The sequence below is a fragment of the Callionymus lyra genome, chromosome 9 (assembly GCF_982586985.1).
Source record: "Callionymus lyra chromosome 9, fCalLyr1.hap1.1, whole genome shotgun sequence".
Classification (NCBI taxonomy): Eukaryota; Metazoa; Chordata; class Actinopteri; order Syngnathiformes; family Callionymidae; genus Callionymus; species Callionymus lyra.
Window position 1 is genome coordinate 13,663,213 of NC_141826.1, and position 14,043 is coordinate 13,677,255.

The following is a 14,043-nucleotide window of genomic DNA, read 5'->3' on the forward strand; positions in this document are numbered from 1 at the left end:
ACGATACAAGATACAATATATTGCGGAAGTGAAGGAACAAGTTCATATTTGAAGTATTGCACGAGTATATTACTCTTGATGAAGTCATAAACTGCTCTCTATAAGTTTTATTACCAAAATCTGCCCTTATTTTAAAACGGTGCCGATGAAAATCGATGCATTCATTCATTTTCTACCACTTATGGGGGTCGTGGGTGGGCTGGAGCCTATCCCATCTTCTTCTGGCGAGAGGCAGGGGACACCCTGGACAGGACGCCAGTTTGTTGTAGGGCGCACAAAGACATACCACCATTCAGAAACGCAATCATATCTATGGAAAGTTTCCCTTAAGTTCTCAATTAACCTCTGTGTTTTTGGACTGTGGGAGGAAACCGGAGTGTCCAGAGTAAACCCACGCAACACAAAGAATTGCGTCGAAGTATATCGTTACAGTACCCTAAAAAAATATATCATATTCTCTGTATTGGATTGTAGGAGAATAACTGATTTAACCAAAACGATACATTTGATAAAAATGAGAAACTTTTTTTGAATAAAAAAAAACAGTTAAGGTGGCCTGGTGATCTTAAACAGTTAAAAAAGACAACAGTCAAACGGATGTTTTAAAGACAAGAACGATAAAAAGGTGTCTTACAGGGAACTATAAAACAAGTGTTACAGTGAATCTTTCGTTATCCCCGGTACGAGCAACTGTTTCTCTATTAATGTAATTTTTCTGAAATAAATCACCAATTTTAAAGAGAAAATGTAACATTTATGGGTCAAATGTCTTCAACTTAAACCTCATATTAAGAGCGAAAAACAATGTATTTTAACGTCATCAAGACAACTGTTAAGGGAAAAGCAGATAAGAAAAGTAAATTCGCGATTTTTTCTGGCACATTTTTCATCCTTGAGTAGAATTGAAGCAACATGTTGAAAGTTTTACCTTTTTCCACCAACGGAGGGCAGCATCACTGTAATCTCCTGACTCCTGAAAACTTTACTCTTTCCCTCACACTTTCTCCTCCAAAGAAACTGCTTGAGAATTGATGAAGGGTGAGAGAGAAAGAGAGAAAGTAAACTTTTGTTTTATCTGGATGACCCGCTTGTAGAAAATACGACATGTTTCGTTTGATTAATGTAGAAATAAATGGCTAAAATAATGGACTCCAAAAGAAATTGATTTATGAGTCCAGCGTGTTTGACTCAAAATAAATAAAAAAAAGATTCGTCCTTTTTTAAGTTCTGGGAAGTTTGTCCCGCAGACAGAAGAAGATGTGTGACCAGTGAAAGTTTGCCTCGTTTTTTTTCCTCTTTTTGGTGACATCAACGCACAAAAAAGAGGGAGTTTTTTTTTAAAGGGGGGGGGGAGACCTGAGTCTCTCTCTCGCACAACCTCCAGGCGCACAAGTCTGTCAACTTCTGTCCTGAGCGCAACTTACTTTCTCACTGGGATGTTCGCTGAGAGGAGGAGGTTCAACTCCACACTTTCACCTTGGAAACTTCAGGATCACCTCGAGTTTGTGAATGGGGGGGCACTTGGGAAGATTTTTGTAAACTTTTTCTAAGCGCGATCTTTGATTTCTTTGAATGGATGAAGCGCGATTTGGTGACTTTTAAATCCAGGAAAACTTTGGATGAACTTTTGACAGTTTTTTAAATTTTTTATTTAGTCTTTTTACTTTTACTGTCATCCCATGTGGTTTTAAAGTTATCGCCACTGAGTGTTTTTTTTTTGAAGTTGCCAACAAGGATTCTCTATTTTTTTTTTAAATCGGAGTGGATATGGAGCCTTGGAGAGGGGGGGAGAGGCGCGCTGCGCTCTGCCGGGTTTGGGCTCTGCTCGCCGGGCTGCTGCTGCTGCTGAGCGCCGCGTCGGTGGATGGATGTCCGCACAAGTGCAGCTGCTCCGGGTCTCATGTGGACTGTCAGGGTCTGGGTCTGAAGACTGTGCCCAAAGGGGTGCCCAGGAATGCCGAACGATTGTAAGTTGACGCTGAATTTTTGGAATCGATAACATTTAATCTTTTATTTGGCTGAATTTATAGTACTTTTTGGGACACTTTCCAAAACTTTCAGTGGCTTCCTTTTCACAAGTATTTTTATTCAAACATTACTTTTTAGATTAAACCATCCATTCTGCAACTTTTTAATGTATTCTTGATAATAAATCAATGCACAAACAAATATTTCAAACTAACATGAAGCAGAAGAGTGTTTCAAATTGATGTACAACTTTAGGACCAACTTTTTTTGTTTTAAACTTAGTAAATCAGTTGCTTTTTTGGATCAATCAACCATCAGACGGACATTCTTGCACAATGGGAATTTGCTGATGGTTGGAAGAAGCCAGAGACTTTCCTCCCCACGTTTTGGTTGCATCACATTTAACTACTGTTGGCTGTGACTTTATATTTGATTTAACAACTTTTATCAGCATTTAAATCACAGTTTTAAAAGGACTTTGATGGGGTTTTTGGGTCAGGATCCCATCGAGCATCTATACCACATTGTAACAGAACTCCATTTGTGACATAAGTCGGACATTTATATCAAAACATTACATTTATTTCTCTTCTGTTTATGATACTGAGATACAAAATGAAGTTTGCAAACATTTTTGTTACAGAGTCATTCATTTCTTGACAGAGTGACTATCGACAAGCATTGATTTCACATTACAGTTTTAATTTGAACACTTATGCGTTACAGGGTTATAATCCAAAAAATGAACTTTAACAAATTGTTTGGGAAATTGCCTGCGTGAGACCTTGGCTCTTGTTTTAAATATAGTCATCTACAGTCTGTGGTGTCACTTTAAGAAAACGTTTTTTTTTCTATTACCTAGAACAAATAGGTGTTACAATGTGATGTGTGAAGAATGGGCTTGTACAATATTTTCCATATACCGGTTCCTGAACTTTTTTTCAATACCAATTTTCTAAGATAAATTAAAAAAAAATACATACAAAGTATGTAAAAAAAGTACAAAATCTTCTAAATCTCTACCGTTTCTTACTGAAAAATACATGATAAATTAAGTTCCATTATAAAAGAACACCTTTAAAAACGTTTTCATCATGCGTTGGAAATTGAAAGACCAAGCATGAATCGATTAATCATTTCGGTGCCACAAAATAACTGAAGTTCGATACCCAGAGATGTATTAAAAAATAATTTCAAATCCAAAAATAAGTGCTTTAACCTTCTCTGTAATATTTGATCCATATAAATTTGTCCACACAAACAAATTGTCTACAAACTTTATGGAAGGAACACTTTAATTCCTTTTTGACATCAACCATGTTGTGCCCAATCATGCATCCATCATCTCTGATGGGACTCAAATTTAAAAGTAAAGGTGAATCATTTCTATTGGAAAAACAAATCTGAATGACCACATCTCCATGCACTACCCAGGCTTTACAAATGATGCTGATCAGTTGAGGCAAAGACAGGCTCTTGGCTCTCACCTCAGGCTTGATTTTGACACGTAAACACCCCCCCCCCCGGCCACACTCGCACACACCCACAGACCATGCTGATGAGGTATGGAAGTGATTATGCATGATAACGAAGCAGCCGGAGCCCTGCAGGGTGTCAACAACAGCCCAACCCTGAGACAACAAACACAATCAGCAAGGCTTGCAGAGGAAAAGTGTCCATATTGGAGGATTTGCTGTTTTCTATGACCATGTATTTCTTTTCGTTCCGGGGTTGGCTGCTGTGATTGTGTTCCTAGGGTGATCAACCCCTTTCACCCCACAGGGTGATCGTGACCTCCCAGGACCTGCATGGGTTTGCACAACTGCTCCCTAAAGACATTTACACCCAAGAAAAATAAATAATTAAAGCCGCCTGTAATGGAGTAGTGCAGCAGTGGGGGTTTCTTACCTCTCAGTTGGGTCCCCCGGGTGGGGCATGTGGGTAACCAGAACCCCTGCTGAAGTCTGTTTTCTTGATGTATCCAATGTTTCAGTTGTGATTTTGGCAAATAGTTGCATTTTTACTTTTGCTTCATTTCCCCCTTTGTCTTTCAACTTGGTCTCTACTTTTTATTGGGGGAAGGAGACTTTTGGCTCAATCAACTTCAAAACAAAAGTTGGTAAAGTTAGTCTGCAACCCTATATTTTCATCTCTAGCACTTTCACTTTAACTTGAAAGAATATAAGAATATTCCCAATAAAGATTTGGTTAAGAAAAGAAGTGGTTGAGTAGATTAACCAATAATTAACCAGTAGATGAGTCATCGTGTTGGTAGATAACACCGTACTAATGCTAGCTGTTCTTAACACTTTTTTTTTCGATTTTACCTCAACTTTTCACTTTAGTTTACCCTTCACCTTTTTTATTTATAAATATTTTAGTTTTTTTTTGTTCGTTTGGTGAACAATGGCCACCAACGATCCCAATAGTCAGTGGCTACAGCTAAAATTGTTCAGCTAAGGATCATGTTGAGCAAGAGTTTCTTATATGTTTGAGGAACATGCGTCCGACTTCCCGGTTCTTTAGGCGAAACTGGGCCAGTTGTGGGGTACTGGTAACGGAGTTTGGTCAACTTGTTGGGTTGATTGCTACTTGCTACACTCTAAACTAAACTGAACTGGATAGATTGGACTCTTAACCAGACCATGGTTTAAAGGGTTAGTTCACCTAAAATGAACTCATTTTCTACTTACCCTCATGTCGACTATGGGCTATTTTCAGAGAAATCCGGATTCTTTTTAGAGTTATAGGCAAAAGTCCAAGTGCATTTTAATGCATTAGACGGTCTACTGCATACACTGGAAGCGCTTGCGATATTTACCTGGAGTACTTCCTGTCTGTGTAGGATGATGGTCCTTTAAGATTCTGCTACAAAAGAGCTAAAAAAAAAGACTTGTTTTTCCAGAACAATTTCTTGTGTCGAGGGGTTCATTACAAAAACAATCTTTTTGGACGAAAACTAAGACTGTGACAACTGAGCTCCAGTTGCTACATTAAAATGGACGTACATTTTTGCCTATAACTCTAATAAGGAACAGATTACTCATTGAAAATAATCCCGAACCTGAGTCGACATGAGGGTGAGTAGAAACTTAGTTGTGAATTTTGGGTGAACTATAATTTTTAAGATGTACTTAAAGCCCCTTGTAGTTTGTGTTCTTCAGTTAGGGTTTAATAAAATATAGATACACTTCCAACTGCCCTTAACGTTGAACATGATGGCAGGTATAGAACTTCATAAAGTATGTAAAAGGTATAAAACATCAGCCACTAAGTTGGATCCCAATTTCTCTGGAGGTTCAGAAAAGCACTTTCTTGTGTTCTGCTGTTCCGGACACAGAAAGCAATCTCCTCAATCGAAAACCATCACCAGTCATCACCAGGATCTAATGAAACAAGATATTTCCCCGTGTTCATCACTTCTTTAGCCCATATGTACTGAATAAAACCACCATGTGCAGCAGCGAAAGAGACCTCAGAACAAGGTTCGCTGATGAAATAAGTCAGGGATACGTTGACAAGTTGCATTAGAAAAAAAAAAAGAAAAGAAAAAAGTACCTTGACTGCCTGGAGGGAGGGAAATCAAATGGGATAGTTCATCCTGGTGACACTGGGGATACCAACGGCGTGACTTAAGCTTTAAGTCTAGCCTTCCTCTGTTTATTAAACAGGATGATTAATATTGAGTCCACCTGCCGTAACAAGAAACGGATGCCTGTTTTCAACACTATTGTAAACAGAATTTGGAAAGGTTAATGAGAGGGAAAAATTGGAGCCGGATACACACACACACACACACACACACACACACACACACACACACACACACACACACACACACACATCCACACACACAACCGAATCTACAGATCACCTCAGGCCAGTCAATGCTGTAATGTCCTCCTTGGGAAACCACTCGAGACCTCATTTGCATCTAATTTGAGTGGAGGGTTTCTGAGGATGGGAGGGGGGCTTAGCGGGCCTTAACAAGGCACAGCAAAATGAATTGAGAAACAGCTTTTCTCTCCTGGGCCTATTTTTCACCTGCTCTACAGAGGACCACGTTCCTACACACAAACGCTCTGGGGTGTTGGTTTTTAGACCCGAAAAAAAATTCCAAACTGCTGCCCTTTTGAAGCAAACCCCGGCTCGGATTTAAAGTCGAATGTTGTTTTTTTTGTATTTTGAACTTGCTATATCGAAAATGTCTGCAGAAGTGTATCTGATATTGGGATGTGGCTTAAAAGAACACAACTTTTTAAAATACAGGCACTATTACCTTCACAAACACAGTAAAACAATTCTTTTTTTACCCTTACACTAAGGAAAACTGAATATTATACTGTTATGGACTTTTCTGTCCATTTGGTTGTCCATACAATCCTCCCCTACTTTATGTGTTTCTATTGCAGGAGTCACCCCACCAAATATGTTTAAACCCCCACTACTTAACTTCACCTTTACCCTTATTATGAATGAAATATTCCTTATTAAATAAGATATATAGAGAAATCTCATGGAAAAAATCCCTTATGGTCCTATTTTTTAAATAACCACTCTGTCCAGATGGGGGCAGTATCAAGAAAAGAAAATGTGTGAGAAAACCAGTTTTCGAGTGGGTTGAGTAACAAAAATATTTATGTGTTTCCTTGGGCAAAATATCACACCCTTTCTTCGCCTATGACACCAACTCTGGGACAATTCCTGCTATTTTCTGCACGTATTTGAGCAAAATTATAGTTTACCAGGACCTGGTTCTCTATGGCAAAAAAGGCCCCTTAAGGTTTTGAACCACCCACCCTTTTTTGGCATGTTGAGAGTTTATGGACTATAAACCAGTTGCTCATAGTAAACTGAAAATAATTAAAAAATAAAATCTCAATTTCTGTCAACCTAGGGATCAACTTAAGAATAAGAAGCAAATCAAGTTTAAATTTTAACTTGAGGTACTTTCTTTTTTTGACTTGAACATCCACTCAAAGCTACATAAGGACACGGTCGAACCCCAACATCAAGGTTGAGTCCTTGTAAAAATAATATTAATAACCATTAATGAATATCACTTTCTTAACTTTCCTAGTGCGCCGATGAAGATACCGACCTTGTGTGCGGCCTCCTGGTATACATTTGTGTACATTACCTTTGTAGCAGTCGAACCGATTTTTGCAAGAAATGATTTCGGGTTTCCTGCCTACGTTTCTGTTCCTGAGCTGACGGCACATTGAGAGCGTTTTGGCAGGTATTTCACCAGCAACACATTCTCTGTTTTCTAAAGCCTGCGTTCCCTCTCGCTCACCTCCCGTTCTATTGCGCCGTCTTTCTTTACATTCATAAATCTTTATGTCTTCCTTCACTCTCCCCTTTTCCTACATCTCAATCTCACTTTTGCTCTTTGAACACGCACACCTCAACTTTGCCAGCAGCATCCCCATAGTGCAGATTTCACAGCTCCCATTCCTCCGCTCCTTGCCAACCTACCACTGCGCATAAAACCGTAGGATCCCCGCTGCTTTGTGTGCGCATGTGTTTGACCAGGAATGTGTGTGTGTTAAGCAGACACACACACACACGGTCTAGCTTCTGCTTCTGGCTTCTATCAAACTGCCGTTTTGATTGGTCAACGGACGCTAATACTGCCACGCCCCCCTTTGCCATCAAGCGTGTGTGTCAAACCTTTGAATGGAGCCAAACCTGTCCACGTAGGAGGGCAGCTAATTTATACCACTTTTTCTTTTTTTTTGTTTCCTAGATTTACAATCTGTAATTTCTGAAGAAACCCTGTCGTTCTCTTTTGTTTGGCGCGACTGCTTTCCGTTGCGGTCGTGGCGTTCGCCTGAAGTCGGTCCAACATTGTTGTGTTGTATACGGCGTCTGCACAACAGTCGGCCGTTCTTATAAATGCAAGATGCGTTTTCCAACTGTTTTAATAATCACCATAAATCTTGTGGTGTTTTGGCTCCGCAGCTCTTTTGGAAACCAAAGGGCTAATTAGTGATTTTGTTTGCGTCCATTTAGTTTGTGTTTTTTTTTCTGTAAAAGTGCGCCGCGATGAGAGGGGGGGGGAAAAAAAAGGCTCCATCAGCACACAAGCTTTTGGTAACTGCTAGAATCCATCGGCGACTTGAAGTGTTCTGTTATCGTGGCGATGATGTAATGCGCCGGAGAGGCGGCCCCGAGGGTTATTGCTGCAGCAGACAAACTTAAGAAGTTTAAGAAAAACCACAATGAGCTTGCTGTTCTTACACAGCCTTTTAATGTCACGCCTATCGTCTGTGGCCATCTCGTGGTGAGTTCTCGAGCGCCCTTCCAAATATGCTCCATCCACTTACACGAGCGAGGTTAGCCAAAGATTTCGGCTTTAATTCTAGGTCAGTGGGTGATATTCTGCAGATATCTTCCAGCATGTTTCGTTGACCTTTTTTCATATATATAACGACTCTCACTCCGGCTGCCAGCTGGCGTTTTACCGCAAGCTTCTGCCCTTATGGGAGCTGGCATCATGCACTGACATGTAAGAGGAGCACCCATTTATTGGAACACATCTATAGAAAATGAGACATTTTGTTGACGTACGATGACAAATATGGTCTAAATTACACCGCACGCTCCATGACATGAGTTCATTCCTAGATTGTATCTAACCTTTCGATGACATACTCTAACCGATTTCAATCCAATTTAACAAAATCCCGACCGAAGATGATTTTTTTGTTTATAACAACATGGAGCTATTCATGTAGTTTTGACCATAATTTGTGCCACGAAAGGATGACTCATTACATGACGTTAAATTGCTCCAAAATTGCTACTGGAACCAGATGTCAGACGATTTAACCGAAAATGGAACACATCTAAAATAAGGTGACACACTTTTGTATTTGACAGCTTACAAGAAAACAACATTTTGGAAAGTACTGAATGAACTTTCTGGTTTAGTTTTTTTCCTACAAAAGCTCAACTATAATATTGTTATTGTTAATAAAAAAGTTTACAATTTTAAAATTCTAAATTAATATATTAATTTTGCCATGGTTTAAATAGTGGAAAAAAGGGGAAACACTGTTTAAAAAAGAAAACAAATGAAAAGTAAAAATCAATGTATTGCCATATGTGGACGTATATGATGATGACAGTCTTACTAGCGTTAAAAACACTTTTTTTCAGTACATCTGGTTGTTTGCTATTATCCAATATTTTTGCAGCTTTATTCACAGTTGTGTAGTTGTTTCCAGAGTTCAAATTTCAGTCAGGACTGTTTTATATTGTGGTATGTTCCGCAGAGACTTCAGGTTTCCTCCCAACTTGACCAAAACATAGAGGCAGTAATCTTAGACTTTAAATCTTAAGTCTTGTTGGTGTCCTGTGTTTTAACCAATTTGTTCAATTGTGGGGTCAAAATGATTATGCATGAGGCGCTCGCTTTTATCCGTCGTTTTGAATTGGCTCATATAATACAAGCTTTTCTGTTCTGCTGTTGAAGTATACTATCAACAAAAACCCGTCTTTCCCAACTCTCTATATGGCAACGACAGTTTAGCTTGGTTTCAAAACTGACCTGGTTCATGACAGGAGGTTTAAGATTGATGAATGGATTTCTAAAATCTGTCTATAGTGCATCGGTAGGAGGACAATTACGCCACTTTATAGAACATACGTTTATTTTTGCCTCTGAATGCCAAAGTGTGTCATATCTGTCTCCTCCGTGTGTCGTTTCATCACTCACTTTCTCTCTCAGCCTCTCAATCATCGTAACCTTTCTGTTCCACTCGTTCGCTTCTTTTTCTGACTTGGCCCGTGTTGTGGAAGCGGCAGTCGTTCTTGTCAAGTGGCCTCTCGGCAGCCAAATTGCTCCTCACCCCACCCCGTTCACTTACAGTACAGCAGAAGTGAATCCAGACAAAAGCAATGCAGCCTATAAACTCTGGAGAGCTATCCAAATACAGCGCTGGTTTATAGCCCCCTTGGCTCGTGACTCTGAAAGAAAGTCATGCTTGCGAAGCGGCAGCCTAATGTGGTCAAGCCAGAATGGTTAAAAGTGTCAACAGGAGATTAATTTCAAGGGGTTGGGTGGCATTGCCGTTGGAAAGACGGTGTTGACAGATGGAAAACAAAGCAGTAAATGATATTAAACAATCCAGAAAGGAGCTTTTGGATAGTAAATGTTGAGAATAGAATGAAGTGACATAAGGAGAGAAAAAAAAGAAGTGACTAAATGACAAAAAGCAGAGCAGTGGGAAACAAAGGTTACAATCCAGAGCTGATGGCCAAAATATTCTTGTGTAACCCTGGAAATTAATATGATCCAATTGTGCCTTAAATAGTCAAATAATCAAAATTCATTCCAGTGGATGAAAAAATATAAATTAGTATTTCGTTTCTACGTAACGGTTCCTTCAAACCAAGATATGTTGCTTTATTTAAAGTAGAGATGGAGTACAGATAAAAAAAAATAACTTTTTCAGCATTTGAAAGATCTTGGATATTGCTAAATTCAAATGATCTCAATGAGACTGTTGTCTCAAGTGCCCTGGTAAAATGTAGCTTGGATTAAAAGAAAAACTGTGCTATGGTATGAGATGAATACCATTGTTGGCAGAGTCTACAGAATTTGTATAAAACCATCATCAAAAAGTGTTTTTTGTCCCAATATCCAAATCTCCTGATAACTTCATTGACATTCTTTATAACCTTTTGAGTTATTTTGCTAATAAACAGACAAAGTCTATGACAGAGATACTAAATAAAATGTTTTTTCTTAGTTTAATACTGGATTTTGAGATGATTCCAGATGAAAATTGCATTGTCTTACCATAAACACCATTTAAAGCTGATTTATTGTAACTAGTGTAACTTAATGAAACATGTTTTTTTTCAATGGCAAGTAAACATTTCTTCCTGATCCTGTTGAAAAACGTCTCTCACCACGATTTTTTTTTCATTCCAAAACTGGCTTTTACCGTCAGTGACAAATATGCCCGTAGGAACAAGAGGCAGCAGAAAAGTCAAATGTCAAGTGTCGGACTGCTTCTAGGAAATATGTGTTGCCTACTTGGGAAACAATCTTTCGCAACAGTGCCATCAGTGTCTCTCGCTGTCACGGCAGTAAATGTTTTGTCCCGTTAACAGAGTTCTTTTACTGGTGTTTTGCCAAATATTTGCTCTCGCTGTGTAAATGGTGTTCGTGCTGGCTTTGATGGATGTCGGTCAACACGTTAACGGCTCTCGAGTGTTATTAAGCTCAGGTTAAACGGGATGACGCGCAGACGGAAATCGTAACACTAGAGTCTCCTTCGATAACGTGACAAATGTGTGTTTGTTGAAATACTAAAACATCTTCTTTGTTACAACACCGACTGTAACTTTACACCTACTTAAAATATTCCAATTCAAGGTGGCTGAGAACATATTTGTACGACTTAATGGCGTGTCAAAAAAGGCCACGACCTCGTTTTCCCCAAAGGTAACCTCAGCCGAGAACGTCTTGTGTGTTAGATTTTTTTTTTCTCATGCCTTTGCTGCCCCGAAAAAACCCTCGGTGATGACTGCTGTGCATCCCAGTGAGCAGCTCGGTAATAGGAGAGAACTCACTACCTATTAGCATCACGATGACAGAAATCTAAAACAGCAGTAAACGTTTTCATAGGGGACCAACCGCCCCACAAACCAGAAACTGATTTTTTTTTTTTTTTAAAGAAAACTCATTGACACATTAAAGCTAGGGTTTGCTAATCGTAGGGTCGGGTTCTTGCACTTTTTATTTTCTCATATAAGTATAGAAGGATATCGGGAAAAAACATACCTCTACTTAAATTATGATGTAATGTCTAAAGAACCCAGATTCCAGGGGCCAACTCTGGCACCCCCAAGTCATTTTATGTGGCCCACCAAATGGTTGGCTCTAAATCAAAGTAGATTAATGTTCAAGATGATCCTTTGTCAGATAGAAATGCCAGGGTTTAAGATAAGATAATGGACAGAGATGTATGGTAACCTCTAATACAAAGATTCGCTTAAAGCGTAAAAGTGATTTTTGCCGGAAATCTGAGGGAATTGTTTGGTGAAAGAGGACAAATGCAGACCATCAGTTATTTTTTATCAAGCCTTTAGGAATGATGATACAATATCTCAGTCAGACCAACCGGTAAATGTACATTTGGTTGTCCAACATTGCAAACAGATTTTGTCACTTTGTGTGATTGAGTTTTAAGTTCCTGGTTTAAAATGACTCAAAATTCTCTCCTGTGTTCTTATCAACATCCTTATCTTCACATTGTGAGTCATGACTAGAAAAGCACCCAGTCAGCACATACCTCAGCCAAGGAGCGGTAGGAAAACACAATCGAATCAATGAAATGACTTCCATGAACCTTTGGGCCTCAGGAAGATGCTTACTATTGTAGAGACAGTCCCAGGGGTGGAGATCCAAAATTTATATTTGTGGATTGACAAGTTTCAATCTTTGGTGTTTCAGACTTGTGCCCCACTAGTGGTATGGAAATGTATCTTCACTAAAACATTGCTTTGAAAAGCCAGGACATTAAATTGAACTGCATTGAGCCTTAGTCATGCTTAATCTACAAGTCATAATCAAAGTCTCTATTTGAAATTAACTAATTTTTAGCATCTTTTGAGTTTCTTCCCCCCCCTGAACTTTCCATGAATCCTGACCGAGTTCTCTTCCACCGCTGACAGACGTCGTGTAGCTCGTCAAGCTCGGAGGAAAAAGGAAGAAAGCAATTAGGATTCCTAGCGTAACTGGGAGCTTTTTTGCGAGGGGAAATTGGGCATACCTATCTTACACGGGGAAGAGGATGGAAGGCATGATAGGAAAATGAAAAGTGAAGAGGTACAAGAGCTTTGGAGGAGATTAGAACAGGAAGGGGATGCATTTGCAGACCAAGCATATGAAGTAGAACAACAAAGGCCGAAGGAAGAGAGAGATTTGTTCGATAAACAAGAGAGGAAAAGAGCGACAGAGGAATTGGCAGAGTCGCAGAGCGAAGACAGGAGACAGATCGGAAACTTTGTCTTTCAGACTCTGGGACAAGGTTGAAAGAAAGAAACAAAAACAAAAAAGGACAACATGGCTTCAGTTCAATTAACATTATGTCGACTTTAAATAACCTCGCGCTGTTGAACTCCGGGGAGTCAGCTGATATAACATTCCTCTGTTATCATTATTTCTGTTTTCTTTTACTTCCAGACTGCTGCGTCCTCAGAAGTCTGTTTTGTTTCCCCCAGTTTCCAACTTGGCTACACATTAACTTGACGCAAAGGTTTCTATTTGAAATTTGACGTCTATTATAGTAGACGGACTCATTAGTTCCTGCTGCTTTTATTCTCTCATTCAATAATGTCTCGCACAAAAGCGCACGCATCTTCCATCTGCCTGTCCTTCTTCCGGGTTTTTGGTCTGGAGTCACTTGGCTGTCTGACTGCCAGCTGGTCAGTTAAATTTACGACAGGGTGGAGTGGACACCCAAGCTTCGGCACACAAGGTGCACGTCTTTCATCACTTCAGAGTTTCGTCAGCAATCCTGTCCTCAATTGTTTTGTACGGTTTTCGTCAACATTCCTTGCCATGGCTTTTCGTTAAATTTTAAGACTTTAAGATTCTTTAAGATTCTGCAATCAGAGTAGTTGTAACTTTCTTTTAAATATTTGTACGTAATAGTACAAGTAAGTAATAGTTATTTGTAAAGCGCCTTTCTAGACCAGGGTCACAAAGCACTTCAACAATCAAAAACAATATACAGCTAAAAAACATGCTTTAAAAGGTCAAGACACATAAGACAAAACAGGAGTTTCAGAAAGTCACGGAAAAGCCTGCACAAATAAGTATGTCTTAAGATGTTTCTTGAAGGAGTCGGTAGATCCATCAAACACAGAAAGAGAGGAAGATCGTTCCAAAGCTTAGGAGCAACAGTCTGGAAGGATTTCTCTCCTCTGGTCCGGAAGCGTGTTCAGGAACCATCAGTAGATTCTGAGCCACAGACCTCAGAGCCCGAGCTGGGGTGTAAGGCTGGATAAGATCACTGATGGAAGGAGTAGTCTGACCATGAATAGATCTGAGAG

General features: G+C 39.5%; 1 protein-coding gene across 3 annotated transcripts in view; it reads left to right on the forward strand.

Moving 5' to 3' along the window:
• Positions 1 to 1,378: 1,378 nt before the first annotated feature.
• The window catches only part of slit3 (slit homolog 3 (Drosophila)), a 258,143-nt gene continuing 245,478 nt past the window's right edge, over positions 1,379 to 14,043 (forward strand). For 2 of the 3 annotated variants that reach the window (XM_087799783.1, XM_087799784.1), the window contains exon 1: positions 1,379 to 1,967. In XM_087799783.1, the coding sequence (XP_087655909.1) occupies positions 1,768 to 1,967 (200 nt within the window). In that variant the 5' untranslated portion in view covers positions 1,379 to 1,767. The remainder of the gene's footprint in view (positions 1,968 to 14,043) is intronic. The other variant, XM_087799782.1, reaches the window with a different exon arrangement.